Source organism: Eutrigla gurnardus, assembly GCF_963514095.1.
Source record: "Eutrigla gurnardus genome assembly, chromosome: 12".
NCBI classification, from domain to species: domain Eukaryota; kingdom Metazoa; phylum Chordata; class Actinopteri; order Perciformes; family Triglidae; genus Eutrigla; species Eutrigla gurnardus.
Window position 1 is genome coordinate 20,068,213 of NC_139926.1, and position 22,659 is coordinate 20,090,871.

The 22,659-nt window shown below is 43.1% G+C and overlaps 3 protein-coding genes and 1 long non-coding RNA gene across 6 annotated transcripts; 3 read left to right on the plus strand and 1 right to left on the minus strand.

Moving 5' to 3' along the window:
• Nucleotides 1-68: 68 nt before the first annotated feature.
• Nucleotides 69-4,368, minus strand: LOC311021919. The gene is made up of 3 exons (XR_014598057.1): nt 4,286-4,368; nt 3,074-3,468; nt 69-690 (listed from the first exon to the last, which is right to left on the minus strand). It is a non-coding gene; the product is annotated as an uncharacterized lncRNA (long non-coding RNA).
• Nucleotides 3,329-6,307, plus strand: cmklr2 (chemerin chemokine-like receptor 2). 3 transcript variants are annotated; one of them, XM_084022824.1, is made up of 3 exons: nt 3,329-3,454; nt 4,273-4,354; nt 4,500-6,306. In XM_084022824.1, exon 3 carries the CDS (start codon nt 4,535-4,537, stop codon nt 5,612-5,614), a length of 1,080 nt encoding a protein of 359 aa, XP_083878950.1. In that variant the 5' UTR covers nt 3,329-3,454; nt 4,273-4,354; nt 4,500-4,534; the 3' UTR covers nt 5,615-6,306. The 3 variants fall into 3 exon arrangements, with proteins under 3 accessions (XP_083878950.1, XP_083878949.1, XP_083878951.1); XM_084022823.1 differs by lacking the exon at nt 3,329-3,454 and having other exon boundaries at nt 3,992-4,354; nt 4,500-6,307; XM_084022825.1 differs by lacking the exon at nt 3,329-3,454 and having other exon boundaries at nt 4,280-4,387.
• A 1,244-nt stretch (nt 6,308-7,551) lies between these two features.
• Nucleotides 7,552-13,178, plus strand: LOC311021916 (NADH-ubiquinone oxidoreductase 75 kDa subunit, mitochondrial-like). The gene is made up of 18 exons (XM_084022822.1): nt 7,552-7,696; nt 8,427-8,527; nt 8,625-8,732; nt 8,842-8,918; nt 9,121-9,202; nt 9,306-9,436; nt 9,528-9,713; nt 9,801-9,935; nt 10,031-10,145; nt 10,243-10,388; nt 10,483-10,611; nt 10,718-10,847; nt 10,936-11,096; nt 11,196-11,350; nt 12,066-12,241; nt 12,327-12,461; nt 12,618-12,690; nt 12,953-13,178. The coding sequence occupies exons 1-18, from the start codon at nt 7,618-7,620 to the stop codon at nt 13,042-13,044; spliced, it is 2,211 nt and encodes a 736-aa protein (XP_083878948.1). The 5' UTR covers nt 7,552-7,617; the 3' UTR covers nt 13,045-13,178.
• A 580-nt stretch (nt 13,179-13,758) lies between these two features.
• ino80da (INO80 complex subunit Da) lies at nt 13,759-22,614 on the plus strand. The gene is made up of 10 exons (XM_084022821.1): nt 13,759-14,228; nt 15,872-16,118; nt 16,307-17,118; nt 17,254-17,356; nt 17,441-17,665; nt 17,905-18,014; nt 18,153-18,286; nt 18,469-18,692; nt 18,776-18,933; nt 19,041-22,614. Exons 2-10 carry the CDS (start codon nt 15,901-15,903, stop codon nt 20,057-20,059), a joined length of 3,003 nt encoding a protein of 1,000 aa, XP_083878947.1. The 5' UTR covers nt 13,759-14,228; nt 15,872-15,900; the 3' UTR covers nt 20,060-22,614.
• Nucleotides 22,615-22,659: the final 45 nt, after the last annotated feature.

Genomic DNA, 22,659 nt, shown 5'->3' on the forward strand with positions numbered 1-22,659 from the left:
TAGGGGGAGCAGAAAGAAGGCGGTGGCCAGGCAGCTACTGGAAGTCAACCAGCAGGCTCCTCCTCGGAGAGCGCACAAACATGTCCTTCCTCCCTCATGGACCACGAGAAATCCTGTACAGGTGACCTCAAAGACAGACACGGTATCAGCCGGGAGAAAAACAAAAAACAACGGGAAATGACTGATTGTGTTAATGGTGATCACACACATGAGAGGAAAAAATCACACCAAAGGTAAACATGAATTAAACCAAATGTAACCACTGAATGGTTCATGTGTTGGGGTGGGATATGAGGATTTCTCCACTTCTTTCAATGTCATGGTATTAAATGATCTGTCCCTTTAAATATTGGATTTTTGATCAATGATATAAAAGTACTGCAATCAAACATGTAATTGTAACATGAAATTTGGGATTTGTGGATCATTTAAATTCAAGTGGTTGCTCCTTTAAAAAGGTGCTAAATTAGAAACTCAGAGATTATAAATCTATGACGGAGGGCTTTCCTCCACAAGGCTCTCACCACGGGGAAAGCTGAGCCAGTGGCTAGCAGCTAACGGTGCTAACAGATGATGGTGTGTGCCACGGGTACACAGGGTCTCACCTGCACTGACTTCAGGCGGGAACCAAACTTGCATTCTCTCTGCTGGCCATCAGGGGGCGACTCCTCTGGTTGATTGCATGGAAGTCTGTGAGAAAATCACATTATTTCTCACTTGATTTATTATCTCTGTAAACATTGTAGAGTTTATGGTCTGAGTTGCTAGTTTCCATACAGCGTGTATGTATTGTATCGTTCAGAATTAGCAGGATATCTGCAGGAAAGACTGTGACGTGGGCCATGAATGAGTATATATACAAGGTTTGTAGGTTCATTGTAAAGGCTGAGTTATGCTTCCGCGTCGACACAACGCAAGGGGGCTTGATGCGCGGCGACGCAACACCAACGCAACACCAACGCAGCGGCATTGGCTGTGATTGGTCCGCTAACTACATCCGCTGGAGACCGCTATCCGGTTTCCACTCATAAACACCGCCATTTAAACTTTTAATAGGTTACTTTTATTGTTTTCACCTCGTTTTATTGTTTGCACCTTGTCGCTTTTGCACAAAGAAATAAAACACCAAGTTCTGAAAAATTGTGGATGTTTAAAGCTGGAAAGTAAACAAATAGGCTATAATGAGGCTAACGACGATATACGCCAAGAGTCTCGGTCGGTCGGTCATTCTTTACAAAAAACATAGCGCCCTTTCCCGGTGTGGCATTGAATTGCATTTCGACACGTAAACCCAACGCAGAACCATCACGGTCTCCAAGCAACTGCGTGGCCGTTGCGTGGCCGTTGCGTGGCCGTTGCGTGATCACTACGCGGAAGCATAATCAGGCCTTAAGGCTATGCCGATGTCAAACAGATGCGCAGGGAGGGGGGATGGAGGATGTAACAGCTCCCCCCTCAAGGCTGAATATTTGTTAGTGCAACTTGCATCAGTCAGGAAAACTTTGTCCATCCAACAATTGTCTACCGCTTATCCTGTATTCAGGGTCACGGGGGGGCTGGAGCCGATCCCAGCTGTCATTGAGCAAAGGCAGGGTACACCCTGGACAGGTCGCCAGTCTATCACAGGGCCGACATGTAGAGACAAACAACCATTCACGCTCACATTCACACCTACGGGCAATTTAGAGTCATCAATGAACCTATCCCCATCCTGCATGTCTTTGGACTGTGGGAGGAAGCCGGAGAACCCGGAGAGAACCCACGCTTACACGGGGAGAACATGCAAACTCCACACAGAAGGAACCCGGACCCGACCCGGGAATCGAACCCAGGACCCTCTCGCTGTGAGGCGACAGTGCTACCCACTACACCACCGTGCAGCAAAAGCTTTGTTTCTAGTCAATTTGACTGATTAAATAACGCCTAACATATCTTCTACAAAGGCCAGCTGGTTAAAAAGTCAACAATTAACTGCTAAATAAATTGGCGATTTAGCAGCTGAAAGTAATTTCACAGTGATTTAATGTACTAGTTAGTCCATCACATGAACATAAAGCTAACTCTTCATGGGAATGCTACGCAGAGCCCATTATTCCACCACTGTCAGTGTCAGAATAATGACACACTACACTAATTCATTATTTTGAGATATCAAGTTATTATTTTGACTGACTTTGAAAGTTTCTCTCGTTTTTCCCAGCAGCTGTGGAAATTGGCTTCCACCCTGGAGGAATTTTAGCGAGTCTGACAAAAATAACCCCAGGTGATGTCATGCAGGTTATCTGTTCTTGGGCTTTTTAACACGGGGGATGGGTTTTTTTTTTAGAGTTGATTGATTTGGAGCGTGACCCTGTCTATTTGGACCATTCTTTTTTTCTTTTTAACATCTTACAAGTCTCCAAAACATTATGGAAAGGCAGTAGTACTTCACTGTAACTAAACCTCAAATACTTTATTAAAAAAACAATCAATTTATTTCAGAATCAGTCTAATGCTTGGAGAAAGGGTTCAAATAACACTTACTAAGTTGTTCTAAATATTTTCTTTTATATTTCTTACAAAATGGCACCCAGCGTGGCAGACGTGTTTGCAAAGTCCTCCCGACACAAACTTCTTTCAGTTATTTTGTGTATTTAATTATGTATGTTGTATTTAATTATGTATGTTATGTTTATACCGTTAGTTTTTAGTATACATTTTTATTATTTTTCATCATATTTTCTACGTCACTGTGTGAAGGGGAACTGCAGAATTTCATTGCTCAGCGTTGCTACTCTGTATGTGACCATAAAAACCTTGAATCTCTTATACAGTTAAATAATCCTGCCTATCCAAACACAAACTGCCACAAATGTATTCCTCCTTCAATGAGCACCAATCAAGATGTAGGCCTTGTAAGAGGAAGGAAAATGCAGAAGCTAAAGACAGATGACATGCTTTAAAATACACTTTCCGTTGGTTGGCCCTTCCCACCGACTGGAGCCATTTCTGGAGCATTTTTTTAGGGGAGAAAATGTGCATTACATTAACATTAATAATAAAAAAAACTAAAAAAACTTTTCCGTGTGTTCACCGTGGGTGAAGGAGAGGGGCGCTGAGGGTTCACACCGCTGTTATGAAAAGCGGCCGCAGTGAATGAGCGCATTCTTCGCTGCGGGCTGAACCAATAACCGACCAACCAATTCTCTTCATTCCGTGGTCCACGTTTGACGCGTCGGCCAAGCGGACGCGGACGCGCCCACTGCACGTCCCGGCGGCTGCTCGGTGCCCGAGAGAGAGAGAGAGGGAGAGGGAGAGAGAGAGAGAGAGAGAGAGAGAGAGAGAGAGAGAGAGAGAGAGAGAGAGAGAGAGAGAGAGCAAAACACGACTAAAAAGTTAGCAGTCGCGTTCATCCGGGGATCCCGTCGGTAGTTTTGGATCCACATACCGATAAAGGGTCGCGCTGCACTTTGAGGTAAGCGATGCGCTCTCTTCCTCAAAACGGAGAAGCAATTCCTGTTTATCCCATTAGTATGGCAACGGTGTGTATGTGGCACTTTTACTATGAGGTATTTGCTTCTCAACAGAATATATATGTTATAGAAACACATTTTTTTTATGCAAATACATTCTTATAGTCCAGGTTGTACTTCTATGTATCTGCATCCAGCGTTTTGTCCATTGAGTCTGCAGTCTCAGCAGTAGTACAAATACCTTTACTATTTACTTATGACATATAATACCTGCAGATACTTTTTAAAGGTTATTTATTTGTTGATTGAACTGATTTGACACCGGTTTCTGTCTGGTCTGATGGTACTTTATTCAACGCAAAGTCTGATTATTTAAAATGTTGTTCTCTTTTACATTGATATTTAATTAATATTCTTTATGGTGTTCTGTTTACCTAAACTTTTATTTAAGTGTATTATTAGGCTCCATCTGAATAGATGTGTAATATACGATGAAGCCTACAAAAAAATCATGTGTAACTCAAAATTCACCTCAGACCACAAATTCACTGAAAATTTGAAATCTGGCTTGAGTAAAATTTCAAGTGGGCTCCATTTTGGCCTTGATGAAATACTGGTGATATGGAAGAGAAAAATATGTAACCTTTCACCCAGTTGTTTTTGGTGAGTGATAACCTTCAAAAAGATGAACAATGAAATTAAAAGTGTGCGTTGTTTAACAATACTGTATTTGCCAGTTTTTCCATGTTCACTTACAAAAACTGTGAGTCTTCGGATCACTATGCGTCTCACTATCCACATTGTTGACACTATGTTCCAGGGTTACTCAGGACACACCCAGGCTTCTAACTTCAACACAGGAACTGGAGGCTCAACAGGACAAGACAACTGGATCCTTCTGGGTGAGAGCCCAGCATAATCACAGAGAGTGTGAGGTGACAACACATGTCGTCTTGTTATTATAATGCACGGGAGTGTTTTGACATACTGTGTTTACAGATCTTCTTAAAAGGAATTCCTGTTATTATGAGCTTTTCCTTCCCACAGATAGCTTCACCACAGACGTCACATCCTCTGCTACAATGGTGGACTCTGGCGAGGACTATGGGAACTATACATATGAATACTACCTGGAGTACGGTGAATTCGAGGAGCTCAAAGTGGACCACCGGCAGAGGGAAACAATGCACATCATCTCCGTGGTCATCTACATTATCTCCTTTGTGCTCGGTCTGATTGGAAACGGAACTGTCATTTGGGTGACGGCGTTCAAAAGCAAAAAGACAGTCAACAGTGTTTGGCTGCTCAATCTGGCCTTGGCAGACTTTGTATTTGTGCTTTTCTTGCCCTTCTACATCGATTACATCATGCGGGACTTCCACTGGGACTTTGGCGTGGTCATGTGTAAGCTCAACTCATTCGTGTCCGTGATGAACATGTACGCCAGCGTGCTCTTCCTCACCGTGCTCAGTATCGACAGGTACGTCTCCCTAGTCCACCTGAACTGGTCCCAGAGGTATCGCACCAAAGAGAGGGCCTGGATTGTGTGCGGCTGCATATGGATGCTGGCCGCCGCCACAAGCTGCCCCGCGCTGATTTTCCGCGACACCATGCGCCTGCACGACAAGGTGGTGTGCTTCAACAACTTCCACACGCAGGACGGACACACGGCCGCTATGAGACACATTATGATAGTGGTGATTCGTACCACGGTGGGCTTCCTGTTGCCTTTCACTGCCATATGTGTGACGGGTATACTCCTGACAGTCAAGGTGAATCAATCCGGGGGCATGGTTCGGCTGTCCAGCTTCTCCAGAACTGTTTCCGCTGTAATTCTTGCCTTCTTTTTATGCTGGGCGCCTTTCCACACATTTAGCTTGATGGAGTTGTCCATACATTCCTCGTTATACCTCCACAACATCCTGAAAGCTGGGTTTCCTCTCGCCACCAGCTTGGGCTTCTTCAACAGCTGCATCAACCCCCTCCTGTATATGCTCCTGGGCAAAAAGGTGCGTCATATCCTGAAGCGTGCATGCCTGGACATTACTAAGAGTTCACTGAGAGAGCTCAGCCAGTCCATCTCTGCCACTGAGATGGAGTCTGTGCCAGGCGTTCACCCGGACAGTGTCCCAGAGGAGCCTGTGGAGTCCTCAACTCTATGATTACAACCATCCTCAGACTCTAGTAGTTGTCTATGAAAAACAGAAAAGAAAGTGAGACTGGTTATTACTTTTGCGGAGGATTACCCCCCCAGCTGTATTGTTAAGATTTCCATTTTGTTTCCTTTGGACATTTATGTGTAATTACTCTCAGTGGAAAAGCTGAGCAGAGCTGTGCGTAATGTTCGTCAGGATCGTTCCCTTTAGTTTTCATTTGCATAAATCAAGTGATTTGCAATGAAAGAGGTAATTAAAAAAATAAAATCAGAAACAGCTTTTTAGTCAACCATCAACAGAAAATTAATCTGCAAGTATTTAGCTAATCAATTAACTATTTAATTGTTTTTATCCCGAACAGTTCCAGCTTTTCAAATATGAGAATTTGCTGCTTGAATGTATTATGTATGTGTTAAGTATGTCTTTTATTTTAGTAAAAAATATCTTTTGGTTTTGGACAAAACAAGCAATGAGAAGATGTCACCGTCTGTTATATTATAGAAAAACACACAGATTGATCCATTATGAAAGTAATCTTTAGTTGCAGTCATATCAAATTACTCTTATGTATTAGGCTACTGAGTTGTGTATCATTATTATGTTTTTATACAGTTTCCTGTGTGCTAGTCACCTATTCATGTTATGTAAGTAAACTTTTTATACTAGTTGAGAGATGTATAAATGTTTTATTCTAATATATTTCAAGTAAATAGCATAATTCTTCTTCTGAAAGCCTGCTGTACTTTGTTTGAATGCTTTATTTATATTGAGTCTGTCTTTAAAAAAAAGAAAAAGCAAGCTTCGATGTTCACAGATTTCCAGGTGGAATTTTAAGCAAGTAAACAAAAAGCCCATCCATCTGTTTACCAGCCATTTCCTCTTATGTCCCTCTGGCGTTTGTGAGGATGACTACACAGTAAACTGAAGAAACAGTGAATCTGCCATCCTGACTGCGACTGGAAGGTTGCCTTTCCCTGGTGATGACAATTTAGTAGACAACTCAAGTGGAGTTGAAGGTGGCTCATTTAAAAAAGGCTGAGAAAACACATTAGATAACTTAGATAACTAAGATTTTGAATATGTTGATATATTTTTCAAAATTCAAGATCAAAACTTGAAATTTCAGTTTCAAATTTTACTTTTTCCAAGTACAAAACATTTGACCCTGATTTAGCTCCATAATAACTCACTAGATAAAGTGAGGTGAAAGCCCCGTCGTTACGGTTGTCATAGCTAGTGTAATAATACATCTGTGACACTAGATTAGTCCGTATTTACAGAAAAGTAGCCCTGGATTATGGTATACAGGATTACTTAATCCGTGACGCAGCAGAATAACAAGGCAGTGCGCAAAAGCAGCCTCACGAGGACAAGCGCCGGCAAGGTAAGCCGCAGATCAACGTATTGTTTGGGGGAATATTAGCACTAAAACAGTTTTTATTTTTGCGCACGGGCGTTAGAAACGACTCTTTGTCATCAAGATAAACGCGTTAACCGGCTGGAGTCAGGTTGACGTTGAACGTTACGTTAGCTTGTTTCGTAGGCGGAGTGTAATAATACACTTGTGAGTTTAACGGCACAAACATTTAAATACTAGTTCACGCGCTGGCAGTTGATGCACGTCAGTGACGTAACGTTTAGAATGTGCAAACGTTTATACAGTCAGCTAACGTGTGGATCTGTGCTAACGTTAGCTTGGTCCATCATGTGTTCAGTCTGACGTTGTCTACAGGTAGTTTGACATTTTCGTCAGTACGCTGTCACTTTTTATGTCTATAAAATACGTCGCATCCTTTAGCTGCTCTTACTGACAGCCCCATCACCTCCTGCGTCAGCTAACGTTAGCTAGTACTTCTGCTTTTGTTTTGCTAGTCGCGTCGATTCTTCACGGTTTCTCCGGGGTTAAAATCACGCAGCAGCACATTTGAATGTCTTGAAAAGTCGATCTTTTGAAACGCTTGTCAACCAGAAGAGCCACATCTCACATGTGATGTTACCTCTCTTGCAGCATGTTGCGTTTGTCTGTTGTGAGACGAAGGGTTTTTCCAGCATCGCTTATCAAAGGAGGTGCGGCCGCAGCTAACAATGGTAACTACATATATTTGGAGTGATTGATTTCTTTATTTATCTATCTATTTCCGGAGAACGGTCCGTATGTTGTTTGTTGTGTGCAAGCACCAGTTACCCGTGTCGCTTTGCTCCATTGATGGATTATAGGCAGGATTACAGATTTGCCAGATACCACATCTGGTGCCAGGCTGTTGCTGGCTCAATTTAGCCAATTAGTGAGTGGCAATCATTTGCAGAGTTACAGACATTATATACCCAAGTAGAAGTAAATATACTTGTGTTAAAAAAGACTAAGAAGTACTGATTCAACTTCTTTACTCAAGAAAAAGTATCCCTTTGAAGGACAAAAATGTACTCAAAGTATAAAGTAAAAAGTATCCACACGAAGGACATTTCTACTGGATGAAAGAAAAGAAATAATCCAGCATAAAATGTCCCTCAAATGCATTAAAACTAAAGTAAATTTTGAAAATGTAAGGAGAGGAAAGTACAGATATCTGATACTGTACTTAAATTCTACTTAAGTACAGTAACAAAGTGTATATATACTACAAAGTATATATACTACCCCACCTCTGATAATTTGTTATTACTTTGGAATATCAGGGTTTCAATGTAATATGATGTGATATACTGTAGATGATCATAAACCATGCAATTGAAGAAGTAGTAGCAGTCATTGGTTGAAAAGAAAAAAAGGAAGACTTGCATGAAAACAATTTAAAACTTTTTCTGTCTGTGTTTGAAGCACGCACCGCAGCAACAGCAACTGCAACTGCCAGTAACCTCCTGGAGGTGTTCGTGGACGGGAACCCTGTCATGGTGGAGCCAGGGACCACTGTGTTGCAGGTAACACGCCAAGTCCATCCATACCATTACATAAGATAGATAGCTTATTTCTTCGCATATAGTCATACTATCAGAATTAACGCTGATTTTGTCACAGGCATGCGAGAAGGTAGGAATGCAAATTCCTCGCTTCTGCTACCATGAGCGCCTGTCGGTTGCTGGAAACTGTCGCATGTGTCTTGTGGAGATAGAGAAGGTCCCTAAGGTATGTTTATGGCTGTATGTTTGTGTTGTATATTAGTAGTCAGCTTGCTGTATTTCTTTGCCTTGTATAACTTAAAATAATCAGTATTTTTTTCCCATTCATCTTGAAGCCAGTGGCAGCATGCGCTATGCCAGTCATGAAGGGCTGGAACATTTTAACCAACTCTGACAAAACAAGAAAGGCCAGGTAGGATCAAACTCATAAGGTTCTCTGATAATGTCACATATTGCTGTTGTTGAGTTAATATTGCTCTGTAATTATACCCAGTTCTCTGTTGGCCATTTGTAACTGAGGTGATATGATAACACAAATCTCTCCCTAGCAAAACAAGGGCAAAGTTGACATTTCTTCAAGTAATATTCATTTCCAATCTGTTGTTTTTACACAGAGAGGGTGTGATGGAGTTTCTACTAGCTAACCACCCATTAGATTGTCCAATTTGTGATCAGGGGGGAGAATGTGATCTACAGGTAAAGATAATCACCAACAGTATACAATAAATGTGTTTGTATGACACAATTTCTATTTGAATACAAGATTGACTAATGTGCCTAAACACTCTTTTGTTTGAAGGACCAGTCCATGCAGTTTGGCAGTGACAGGAGCCGCTTCACAGAGGGAAAAAGAGCTGTGGAAGACAAAAACATAGGCCCTCTTATAAAAACCATTATGACTCGCTGCATCCAGTGCACTCGCTGTGTGCGGTGAGTCACACATCAATAGCTCGAGTAAGTTGAGTTGCTGTGTAAATTTAGTATAAAAATAAGTGAAGTTTTTATGCTGTTGTTCCTACAGCTTTGCCAGTGAGATTGCAGGTGTGGAGGACCTGGGTACCACTGGCAGAGGCAATGACTTGCAAATTGGGACCTATGTGGAGAAGATGTTCATGTCGGAGTTATCAGGGAACGTCATTGACATATGCCCAGTGGGGGCCCTGACCTCTAAACCATATGCATTTACATCTCGCCCTTGGGAGACCAGGTTTTTACATTCTGCTTTTCATTTTGAGTAACTTTTTAGGGTCAAAGGTTTGTTTTTAATGTTGTTTACCCCCTTTGTTTTCTGCAGGAAGACTGAATCCATTGATGTTCTGGATGCTGTAGGTAGTAACATTGTCGTGAGCACTCGTGGGGGTGAGGTGATGAGAATCCTTCCCCGTCTTAACGAGGATATTAATGAGGAGTGGATCTCAGACAAAACTAGGTGCTTTTCTTATCACATGGATTTTACCTCACAGACGTTGATTAATGTAGGTTTTTTGCATCATGGCAAACTCTTCCACGCTTCCGTCCCAACAGGTTTGCGTATGATGGACTCAAAAGGCAGAGGCTTACACAGCCAATGGTGAAAAATGAGTCTGGGCAGTTGGTTCCCACTACCTGGGAAGATGTGCTGACTCGAGTTGCTGGAGCTGTATGTAATTTATGATGAAATTCCCTTGTGACGGCGTATGATAATTGACAACTTGTTGATTCAAATTAGGCTAAGTAACATATGTTTTGTTTGACAGTTGCAAGGAGTTGAGGGAAATGATGTTGCTGCGATTGTTGGAGGCTTGGTGGATGCAGAGGCTCTAATTTCCCTCAAAGATTTGCTGAATCGTCTGAATAGTGACAACCTATGCACTGAGGAGATGTTCCCAATGGCTGGAGCTGGGTACGGACACAGAAAGAGTGAACGTGAAGATGGTGACACAGCCAGTTGGACTCGCCCTGATGTTGAGTTTCTGTTTTTACCTCGGCTTCTTTAGATCCGACCTGCGTTCAAACTATCTTCTAAACACTGGGATCGCTGGCATTGAAGAAGCTGACCTGCTGCTTCTGGTTGGCACAAACCCTCGCTATGAAGCTCCACTCTTCAATGCACGAATCAGGAAAAGGTCAATTAGATGCTGTGAATACAGTATCTCCGGTTGTTGATTAATGTCAAACGAGTACATCTGAAAATGCATGATATTAATTATGAATTTGGTATCTCTGATTCAGCTGGCTTCACAATGAGTTGCAAGTGGCTCTTCTGGGAAAGGAAGTGGACCTAAGTTACACATATGACCATCTTGGGGAATCTGCCAAGGTTCTTCAAGAGATTGCGTCAGGAACTCACCCGTTCTCCCAGGTAACACTCTGAACTCTCTCAGTAATGAATATTATCAGTTAACTTGAATGTCTCTTACTATTTTTGTGCCTTTTATCTCCTCTCGAAGGTCTTGGCTAAAGCGACGCGTCCTGTTGTTGTGGTTGGAAGCAGTTGCCTGCAGAGAGAGGATGGGGCTGCCATAATGGCCGCTGTGTCAACCATTGCTCAGAAAGCTCGGGTCAGCAGTGGTGCAGAGGACACCTGGAAGGTTCTCAATGTGCTTCACAGGTCATTGTCTTGGGAAATTAGAGGGAAAGCTTGTGGGAAACGGGAGTGTTCGAGAAGGATAGTTACTGTAATATGTGTGCTGTTTTCCTTTGTCTTCAGGGTTGCCAGTCAAGTGGCTGCGCTTGATCTTGGGTACCAACCAGGAGTGGAGACTATCAGAAGGAACCCACCCAAAGTTCTCTTCCTACTAGGAGCCGATGCTGGCTGCATTACTCGTCAAGACCTCCCGAAGGATAGCTTCATAATTTATCAAGGTTAGCTGTTTTACTGCAAAGCAGCAGGAACTCTTTAATTTACATGAATTAATGTATGGAATCTGCAACCCTCTTTACATCTTGCATTAAATTGTGTTTTGGGTGATTTGATTGCAATCAGATGGTGCTTTCAACTGAAAGTATAGCTGTAAATGCAACCAAAACACATTGAGGATGGATTGTGAGTCTGTCATCCAAACACCAAATTGACCACAAGTGTTAATACAATTGCATTTTCAATCCACATACAACAACTACATGGGAGGTAGGCGGTTTGTGGGTCGGGTCAAATTGGGGTTAATTATTAAGACATATTTTTGAAAGGCGGTGTGGATTGGCTCTTACAATGGGTCGGGTATGGGTGGGTGCGGGTATTAAAAAACTGACCCGTGCATTAATGTGGACACTGGAGACATTAACACAGATATTACTACCAGCTATAACTGTAATAAGGTTAAATCAAGATTTGAGATGCTTTTTTAATACATGGTGTAAAGGGGTATGGGAGAGGCCGTACAATTTTTTTGCATGTACAGAAAGGTGACAAAGGCAAAAACCCTGAGTAAAGAAACCTTCAGGTGCTTCCATGCAGTGCACAACGGACAAACGTGTTAGACAGTTAGACAGTATTTTCCATCACCATCATCAAAATATCAAATTTGGGAAACAAACTTTTTCTTGCTTAATTTAAATGCTCTGTACCATAACTGCCCAGGTCACCATGGCGATGTCGGTGCACCAATGGCTGACATCGTACTTCCTGGAGCTGCATATACTGAGAAATGTAGCACCTATGTGAACACCGAGGGCCGTGCCCAGCAGACCAAAGTGGCTGTGACTCCACCAGGCATGGCTAGGGAGGACTGGAGGATAATCAGAGCCATATCTGAGGTGAACTCTTTTAAAGATAATAATTTTAGATTGAATAAAAATAAATAAGACTAAGTGTTTTGTATTTTTTGTGTCCCTCTTCAAGCTTGCTGGAGTGGCTCTGCCATATGACACCCTTGATGAAGTGCGTGATAGAATGGCAGAGGTTTCACCAAACCTGGTGCGATATGATGAAGTTGAGGAGGCCAACTACTTTACGCAGGCTAACGATCTGTCTAAGGTCAGCTGTTATATTCCTCCAGCATGTTTTTGGTTTATTACAGAGGAGTCACCAATAAAGCTTCATTTAAATGTCAGCTTATTCAGTTGACAGTTTATTTTCTTATCTATTAACACTTTTCTCCGTAATGATTATGATATCTCTTATCTCTCTCAGGCAGTGAAACAGGCTGTCCTTACTGGACCTTTAGTCCCTCCACAGCTTACTGTGAAGGACTTCTATATGACAGGTGGGTCACTAGTGCTAGTCTCACAAAACCTAGTCTAAATGTAGTTTTCATTCCAAACCAAATCCAGTTCTCCAAGCTGAGCAATAATTAAGTGGTGTTTACTGCTGTGCTTCCCAGTAAAAAAAGGGTTTTGTTACTTCTACAGTTGTTACAAGCCACTTGGAGCATGCACGATGGTTTTGAATCATTATGTTGGCGAGCATATGTAGATAAAGTGTACGTACGTTTTTTTTTATTTGTCATTAACATCTTCTACCCACAGATCCAATAAGCAGAGCCTCCCAGACGATGGCAAAGTGTGTGAAAGCTGTCACAGAGGGAGCACAAGCAGTGGACGAGCCAGCCATATGCTAAAGCACAACGGACAGCCATCCAATCCTTGGAAAAAAAAAAAAAAAAAAAAAAAGATTATACGCACAACTCCGCTATTTGCACATTTCTAGAATTGTTTTTATTTGCACTATTTATGATAGTAGGTGCCTCATAATCTAAAAATACAAATTATGAAACATACGGCAGAAGCATATTATGCTACATGCAGAGTGAATATGTAAGCTTATGGCTTACCAAATCTCCAAAGATGCACCCCTGTGTTTATGTGTTCACCTGTTAGGACATTAACATTTTAGTATGTGTAATTATAATTTAAAATAATTGTGCTTCAAGGTAAATTAAGTATCTTGTCTTGTAAAATTACCAAAATCAAAAGTGTTAAGATTATATTTTCTTAAAGGCATATGTAGTATATAATATTACAATTTTGTGGCTATTTGTGTATGAACCCGTTTTCTATAGAATTGATTAATATTTGCAACCCCTCCCTCCCCCTTATTTAAGTTTGTGGTCTTATTAAAAAACAATGTTAAAAGTATATATATAAAAAAATATCTACTAGTGCCATGGATCTGTGTTGTTTTGATGTGATGGGAGTCAACTTTTGCAGTCTGGAGCTCTTGTATCTGTCTGGCACGTGGTCCATCATCAGTGAAGAGCGGAGCGAGAACAGGGGCAGCAGTGCTAGTATTTCATTCACATGGAAGACGCTTAGCCGTGGTCCAGGTGGATTTTAACGCTGTGACACTTATCCGGACTGCTCAGTCAATACGATTACACACTATTTTAATTGTGGGGGGAATGTAAACGCCACTGCCATTCACAGAAACGGTCATTTCTGCCATAAAGACTTACACATCACACTTCTACAATGTAGGGGCTTTTAACAAACTTGAATTTCCAATATGGTAGGAGAGGTTGTTGTTGTTGAGCGGATTGTTGTCATGTCCTCGCAGTGCCTGTAGTGGTGCTGTGAGGAGTCTGCTGTGGATCCAACAAAAATCCTCAGCAGCCTGCCTACTGCTTGTAATTTGCTCTGGATAGCCTATATTTAAATGCATCCTTATTTCGAGATATACCAAGCTCGATGAAGATCACCGTTACCCTATCTCGAATATCGATGCACGTATAGCCTAGCTGATTCTAATAGACATTTCGGCCGTCTATCTGGAGCGAATACCTTACACAGCCCATACCAATTCAAGGTAAGCGAAGTCGCACACAGCCTCGGTCTCGATTTCTGAGCGTACCGTTTTGGACAGGCTTCACGCAGTCTGGTGTTCCAACTAGACACCGCTGTGCTATCGAAGCTAATAGGCCTCTTGTTAATGTCTCATTTATTTCATAACCGTGATCTGAACTTATGACTCGGCACCTTAAGTAGACATGGGGAGGTGTTGACAGTCTCAAACCCTGTAGTCTGCTGATGTGAATCTATGTCATGATAGTGGCTATAATTCATACTCATTTTTACGGAGGCCTTCGGGGACAGGCCTTAAGCCTCGTATGTAGACCCTTTGTTTGGACGTATTTATGCATGAATGTCTGTTTAAATACACATAAAAAAATCCCACGACTGAAGACCGTTATTCCTTGTCATTTATAATAACGCTTGATTTTTTTCTTGATGGATCTAAACCGATAATAGACCTTTTACAGTGTTGCCATTTGCTGATGTTTCCGTTTCCTGGTTAGCTACCGCCTACTAATTTGTGTTTTTAGCTTGTTAGCTAACTAGCAATTTTGAATTTTCTTGTTTGATCTTTGTTGATAAGATGTGTTCCTGCTTGGGGGCAAATTATACTGTGTTTTACAGATTAGGGCACGGCATGTTAGATGAAACGTTCGCGTTAAATACGTTTACAATTTAATAGTGTAAAGTGTAACATCTGTCCATCGGGTTCAAGCTAATGTTGGCAAGCTAGCTCCCGGGCTATTACGGTAGTTAAAGCTAGCTAATGCTTGTCACCGTTTGTTGACTGTCCGGTTCTCCGTATCTAAAGTATTTTTTAACGCGAACCCAGGCTGACATAAGTGGTATTTAACCAACGTGTCCTTATATGTTCAACATCGGGCGTAGCTCTTTCAGAACAAACTTGAAAACACACACATCTGTTTAAATTTACCAGCTAAGCTACTACCGTAACTGGACAGCTAACGCTCCCAGACGCGCTCCAGTATATAATGATAAACCCGTAGCATCCTGTTTATTATGAAGCGTGAGATAAAAAAGCGACCCTGTATTCAGATTAATCCGAAAAGGCGACTTTTTGATTGAGTTATTTAAGTGCTCAGATAGTTTTGTATATATGCCTACCGCTGGCTGGTGACTGTTTGTTTCCTAGCTTTTAACTTTGTCCTGCAGCTGTCATGTAATATACTATTTTACTACCATCATATTATCTTCTAAGTGGCAGCTTGAACTTGACTGTTGGACACAATTATCTATTCGGTTAACCACCCGTTTTCTCAACGAGATATTCTGACACTGAAAATAAGATGTCAAAGGAATCAATTACAAAGTATTCAAATGGCATTGCAGTATTTATTATTTACAGTATACTATAATAGTAATTCAATCAACAAACAGCTACGAAATCAGCCTTATGGTATTTCATTTTTTGAGCATTTCAAGCATGACAGCCAAATATTTTGTATAATTGTGTGGGCCTCCTGAATGTTTATTATCAATACATATAAATAATAAATTAGGGCTTAGAGCTGGGTAAACTGCCGTTAAGGTGACTCTTTCTCTGCCCTTGACCCTCCATGTTCATGCATAGCTTCCTCCTCAGTGTGAATTGTTAGTGATTATAATTCTTGGTTTCCCCTCACTTTATCCCATCAGCTGATGTTGTCAAGAACAAGAGTCACGTGATGTATGAAGGCAAACACATACACTTCTCAGAGGTGGACAATAAGCCGTTGTGCTCATACAGCCCGAAGCTCTGCAAGCAGCGCCGACTAAATGGCTATGCTTTCTGCATCCGGCACGTTCTGGAGGATAAGACAGCCCCGTTCAAGCAATGTGAATATGTGGCAAAGTACAACAGCCAGCGATGTACCAACCCCATCCCCAAATCGGAGGACCGCAGGTGTGTCATTTTGTGTGCATGTGTAACATATTTCACCAGGGTCGCACAATTAATTTAAATTATATTGAAGCATCAGTCAAAAATAATCAGTTAGATCTTTTTTTTTCAGCCTTATACTCCACTATGCTGTGGTAAAAAAAAACATTGTGCTGTACACTGTTTGCTGAGGATGTGTTCTTGTTTTCCAGATACTGTAACAGCCACTTGCAGGTTCTGGGTTTTATCCCCAAGAAGGAACGGAAAAAGAAACATGACGCTCTGGAGGAAATGCGCTCACGGGCTCACCTGGAGTCAGTGGCTCTCAACATAACTGTGCCCTCTCTAGCTCTGAAAGCTCCCAATGGTCTAGATGAACTTCCGCCATCACCTCCCTGTACGCGCCTGTTACCCCTCCCTGATGGGGAGCTCCTGGACCCTTTTGCCTTTTATGAGGATGACACAGACGGGGAGGACGTGAGTACTCTTCGGAAGGGCAGCGCCATCAAGAAGAAACTACAGAGTCGGCTGGTGCTCAACCAGAAACTCTGCCATGACACGGACCTCTTCCAGTCACCCCCTGAGCACTTTAGTCCCGCCCCTGCGCCCCGTGTGCACGCTTCCTCGCCGCTCAACACTCATCTCCCACGGCAGCAGTCAGGTCTCCTCCAGCCGCCCCAGCACTCCAGCGTGACTTCCTTCATCTTCCCAGGACAGCAGCAGGGTTTATTATGCAATCCACCACCACCTCAGACGGTCAACTTTCTGCCTCCAGGGATGCCCGCTAATGCAGCACCCAGTCCAGTGCAACCATCTGGGCCATCACTCAGCAGGAAAATGCCTTTCACTGCTTCTCACTTGCCTGTCAGTTGCAAGGACAGTGGCAGTAACAATCAGCGGCACATGGTTGTCATGCATCCCGCTGCCTTTTCCCCTTCTGCCAGCTGCTTGGCCAGGTTGCAACATCTGGTGCAGCTCTGTGCCAAGACACACCAGGAGCATGGAGACCTCTTTCCCCACCTAGGTGCTTAATTTGCATTTACCACTCAGTGTTGCCTTGCTTTACTTTTACATTCATATGCGGTTTTTAAGGGACTGTGTAAGATAGTTTGGATATAGGATAGCAATTGAGAGTCGAGGCTAACAAGTTCTCTTCCAGGATTGGACTGGTCAGAAGACAGTGCGGACGATGATGACGATGAAGATGATGACGAAGAGGAGACATTTGTTCGTTTCCAGAGCTCTTGGAGACCACAGTATGGGTCGGTATCATATTACTTAACCCCACAGTATAAGTTTTGACCTGACGCTTCTAGCATTATTGTTAATAATTGTTTTCTAAATAGGTTGGAAGAAGACAGCGGTTCCTCGCGGAGAACGAGGCTACTTAGGCTTTGCTCGTACCTCCAGGAGAAATACAAGCACATGTGCAGGCAGGAGAGGGCGAGTATCCGCCAAAAGAGATACCGCTATGCCTTCCGCAAAGCCTTGCTGCACGCTGCCAGCAACAACCCCGACTGTGCTGGACAGCTGATCCAGGAGTTACGTGGTGCCTCTCGAAACTCCTCAAGGTATTCTCACAAATGTCATATTGCCGTTTTGTTCATCTCTCAGAACAAACGTGAATTATTCACCAACTTCCATCACCCGTCTGTGTTCTGTGTCAGTGCGACCAGCAGAGTGTGCTGCTTTTGCGACTGGCTTGTTGGCCTCTTGCAACCTTAAATCGCCTGATTTGAAACGTATAAAACATAACAGATGTGCAGCGTTGCCACTCCTCACTCAGTTATGGGTCTGCATGTCTCTACAGTGCGGCTCCAGCAAGGCAGCAGAACACAGATACGAGGACCTGCACGGGCAGCACAAAGGGCCAGGCCTGCAACAACAGGGCTCTGCCCTTCACTCGACACTGCTTTCAGCGTATCCTTTCCACCACGGCACCGATTGTACAGCCGGTCACGACAAGTGCAGAAGCATATCTGTTTTCTAATCGAAAACATCCCTTTGTGATGGATCACGTGATCTGTGTCCTGTTATTTCCTTTACCGTACTCTGTAGACATTCTGCTGAATCGTTCCCAGCAGCTCTTTGCGAGTTGCACAGCCAAATTTGCAGATGGTCAGCAGTGCTCCATCCCTGTGTTTGACATCACCCACCAGACACCACTCTGTGAAGAGCATGCCAAAAAAATGGTGAGTTCAATATTCAAAAGGGCAATTTGAAACATTTTGGGAAAAATGCTTTTTCTTCTCATCCAACTCCACGAGACAGAACTCCTCCTTTTAATGTTCTCTTCATAAATAGTCACTGCTCCGTTTGATACGTATGGGCTGAAGTTATGATGACTCAATGCTCTTTCTTACATAACGCACAGGATAACTTCCTGCGAGGGGATGGCAACAGACGAGTGCAGCACCAGCAGCAGCAGCAGCGAAAGCCACGTAAAAAGACCAAACCACCGGCGCTCACCAAAAAACACAAGAAGAAGAGGAGGAGAGGGCCCAGGAGGCCTCAGAAACCCATCCCTCCAGCATTGCCACAGGGGAACCTGGGAATGCCTTCAACAAGCCTAGCAATGCCCTCACAGGCCAGCATCAGGTCTGCTACACTGTTGATTTAAAACGTAGTGCACAGAGAACAGGTTTTATTTCTTTACTAAGCATTTCTCATCTCTGCTGCAGGAGCCCTTCAACTCCAGACCTGAGTACAGATGAGCTTCCCGACGACATCACCAATGAAATGGCAGACATTCCAAATGACCTTGAGCTAAACCAGGAGGATTTCTCCGATGTGTTACCCAGACTACCTGATGACCTGCAAGACTTCGACTTATTTGAAGGTTGTTATACATCTCCTTTTTTTTCACGTGTATGCTAACAAAGTGTGTGATTTTATACTGATACATGTTGCATGTGTGTGTGTGTGTGTGTGTGTGTGTGTGGTTAGGTAAGAATGGGGAATTATTGCCCACCACAGAGGAGGCTGAGGAGCTGGTGCGTGCACTGCAGGCTATGGGGTCCTACCCAGACTCTTTGGTGTGCCTGACCTCTATGGGAGACCTGGCCCCATCTGAAGCAGTGGACCACCGGGCCATGACCGTGTTCCCTGGTCCGGTCCAGCCGGGGGGAATGGGGGACCTGCTCAACAGCCGCATCCCGACGGAGAACTTCACCAGCCTCGAGCTGGAGGACAATCTATTGCAGTCCACTGGGGGTCACTTCCCCCCCTCACCGCCATCTCAGCCCGCTAACCAGCCCCAGACGTCGTGCTCCAACCTGACCTCATCTGCTTCTACAGTAGCCCCCTCCGCCGCCTCCCTGCTCACCCAGACCTCCCTAACGGTGCGAACGTTTGCCCGGACACACACATCCCACGTCCTGACCAAGTCGGATGCACCCGCATCATCTCCCCAAGGCAGCCACTACAGCAGTGAGCACGTGCCATCCCCGTATAGTGACCACATATCTTCTCCCCATGCCAACTCCTTCCAGACAGACACCCCCCTACTGCTGGAAGTCCCTCTCAGTGGGGTACCAGGACCCCCACGCGCATCATGGAACAATCTCCCTCTCCCCATCACAGACCCCACACAGTTTGGCAATCTCATAGGATCAGAGAGTCATCTCATATCCACCTCCCTGTCCACACCCCCGGCCACTACCCACTCTGTGACGCTGCAGCCAATGGCTGCGCTCTCAGCGATGCCCCAGAGCGGCTTGACAGGTTTAACAACGTCCCCTGCCCCTTCATCCTCTTCACACGATCTTCTGACCTCCACGCAGCCCAAGCAACAGCTCCCACAGTTCAGCGCGGCCTTTGGCCATCAATTGGCCTCCCACAGTGGCATCCCGAAAGACGTGCAGCCCAGCCACAGCTCCACGGCGCCCCCCGCCGGCTTTTCTATAGTTAGTGCCACCGCTGCAAGTGCCAACAGCGCCACGCCACCCTTCACGCAAAGTAAATGAGAGCAGTCGGGCCTGCAGCGGCTGCACGATGGTCTGTGGACTCGCAGTCGCTAAAAAAATCCAGTCGCCTGGCTCCTGATTGACCACCCCTCTTCATCTGCTACATGTGTGCAATGTGGTAACCGTGCACTATTTGATAATGAATTTGCACAACCTCAGATTTTCCTCGATATTTTCTATTTGAGTTGTTTTACTCTGTAGCCGGGCGGCCTCTTGGATTTTAAGTCAGTGCGAGTCCACTCGTTCGATGCCTTGTGGTTTTGTCAGCAGGGGGTAACAGTCAGATTTTGCGATGAAATAAACGGGTGAAAATTGGCAGAAGGACCTTACCAGAGATTATCTGTCACAGTGCTCAGAATTCATTGACGTAGAAGCCTCAATCAGTGGTCGTTTTTATTTTTTTTATTTTTTTTTTGCTTTACCAGTTAAAGTCCTGTCTTCAAATGATCAACTGTACCCTGCCTTGCTGAGATAACCATCGCATTTCCACCTGTTTCATACACTGCTTCTGTCACCCTCTGGAAAAACAAAGAGTACAGGTTGTGATATTTGTGACCCATTATGTTTCAAGCTATTTAACTGTTATCATGATATACAATCTTATTGAGTCAGATTTCATAGTATGAATTTACCAAAATACTTTTAAACAGCTGTTTTTATATTGTGTATACTGTATATGTGCTCATTTATTCGTTTGCTCAGACGTCAAAATCTCCGACCTCACCATTGGTTGTGGGACTCTGAGTGGCCTAGTAGACACTTGAAGGTAAATATAGTTTCTTAAAGCAATAAACACATTAACATAACTCTAGCATTGTAAGGTATTTTATTGGTCTCATCACATGTAGCTTCACTTGTGAATCCAGGCTGGATCAGGAATATATTTTGGCCTCTATAACTGTTGTAAACTTTATTTTACAGCAGAACCATGTCACTCAGAACTAGAGCCGACAGAGATCAGTGATCAGGTCAGCCGCCTTGAATTTCTTCTTTAAGGCTAATAAATGACTTTCAGTGTTAACGGTAGATAAATGACGACGTAAACCAGGGACTTTTAAGTGTCTACTCTCTAAGGTGCTCTCTGGTCCACATATACAATGGTTATTAGTGACTTACGTTTCAGGCAAACTCAGCGTCAGGACACCAAGGAAACCCACGATAAAACATCAATACCCAGAATACCCAGAGAGGGCTTAGGTGGTGATTTAAACTGGTGTGTTGAGCAGTGTCCGTTTTACTCTAAAACTCGCATATAAAGTGATTTTTAAGCTAAATGATGCAATGGGGCTCTCGTTTTAATTATAGAAATTGAGAGCTTCCCAAAAGCTCCTCCCCTGTTACAGACTCCTTCAGCAGTACAACCACGGCTTCTGATAGATATTATATTGTCGGACATTGTTGAGTATTAGGTATATAGAGTAGCAAGTCTCTATCTTGGGGTTTGTTGGTGAATTATTGAGTAGCGGTGGATTGAAAGAGTTATTTGCGATGTGTTCAGTGGAACCTGTGTCTCGTAGAATGAGTCTCGTTTTTAATGGCTATCAAAATGGTTGGAAGTTGGAGGGATCAATGTTTGTACGCCGTCATTTCCTTTTTAAAATATTCTGATGGAGAGTAATTTTTTTTTTTTTTTTGATGGCTATTAAAATTCCAGGGAGATGGCTTGAGATTTGCATGGGGCGGCAACCGTTTGTGTGAGAGAATTATATTATTAGATTATGGTCATTGGCTTGATTCTTGGTCGTATGAAACATAGGAATATATGCATCACCATTTTAATTTTATTTTGTGGAGAAAAACAGGTCAACGTTACAGTATGTCGTTTTTCAACACAGATTTGCACAGGAGTGGATGAGGCCGGTGGTGTTTCACTTGTCCAGTATCTGTCTTGCCTTTTATTATTATTATTTAATTTCTTTTTCGCTTGGACGCTCATTAAATGAACAGCTGCCATCATTACCAGCTCTGAGCCTGCACCCCGCCCCATTTCCAGCTGTGAGAAGGCCCAGTTCTGTCTCTCCCTTCCAAAGAGAAAACACATAATGAAGTGTAAACCTGTAGCTCCACCAGAGACGGCTGGGCTTCTCAGTCACGGTAACTAATAGTCATAAACACGGCCCCTGAAAATACAAAAAAGAAGCTGGACGGAAATGTTTGCAAGACATTACTGCTGTAACCACATAGCATGAGATTAGTCACTGCACCAGTTTACCCCCGAAAACCCACGTAGAACAAAATTAACAGGGCTCGTACTGTAGGCACATTTAACTGCTTGAATTCAGAGATGGCTGACAAATTCCTATACTCATTGAATGTACTGTATTACTGTTTTTAAAGATAGGATGAGCTAATCTAGTCACCTTTTGTTATTGGTCCTTGTTTAATTTGTCTAAGGTATTTTTTGTATACAAAGGTTTACATTTTTATGTATATTTTTCTTGTGTACAAATGATGTAATATGTGTACAAACACTGTATGTAATATCTGTATATAGTGTGAGAAATTTGATTTTTTTGTTTTTGGATGTATAAATAAAACTTGCTGTGAGGTATTTGCTGACATAGTTTGTGGAGTTTTTTTTTATTTTTTAAACTGGTCAT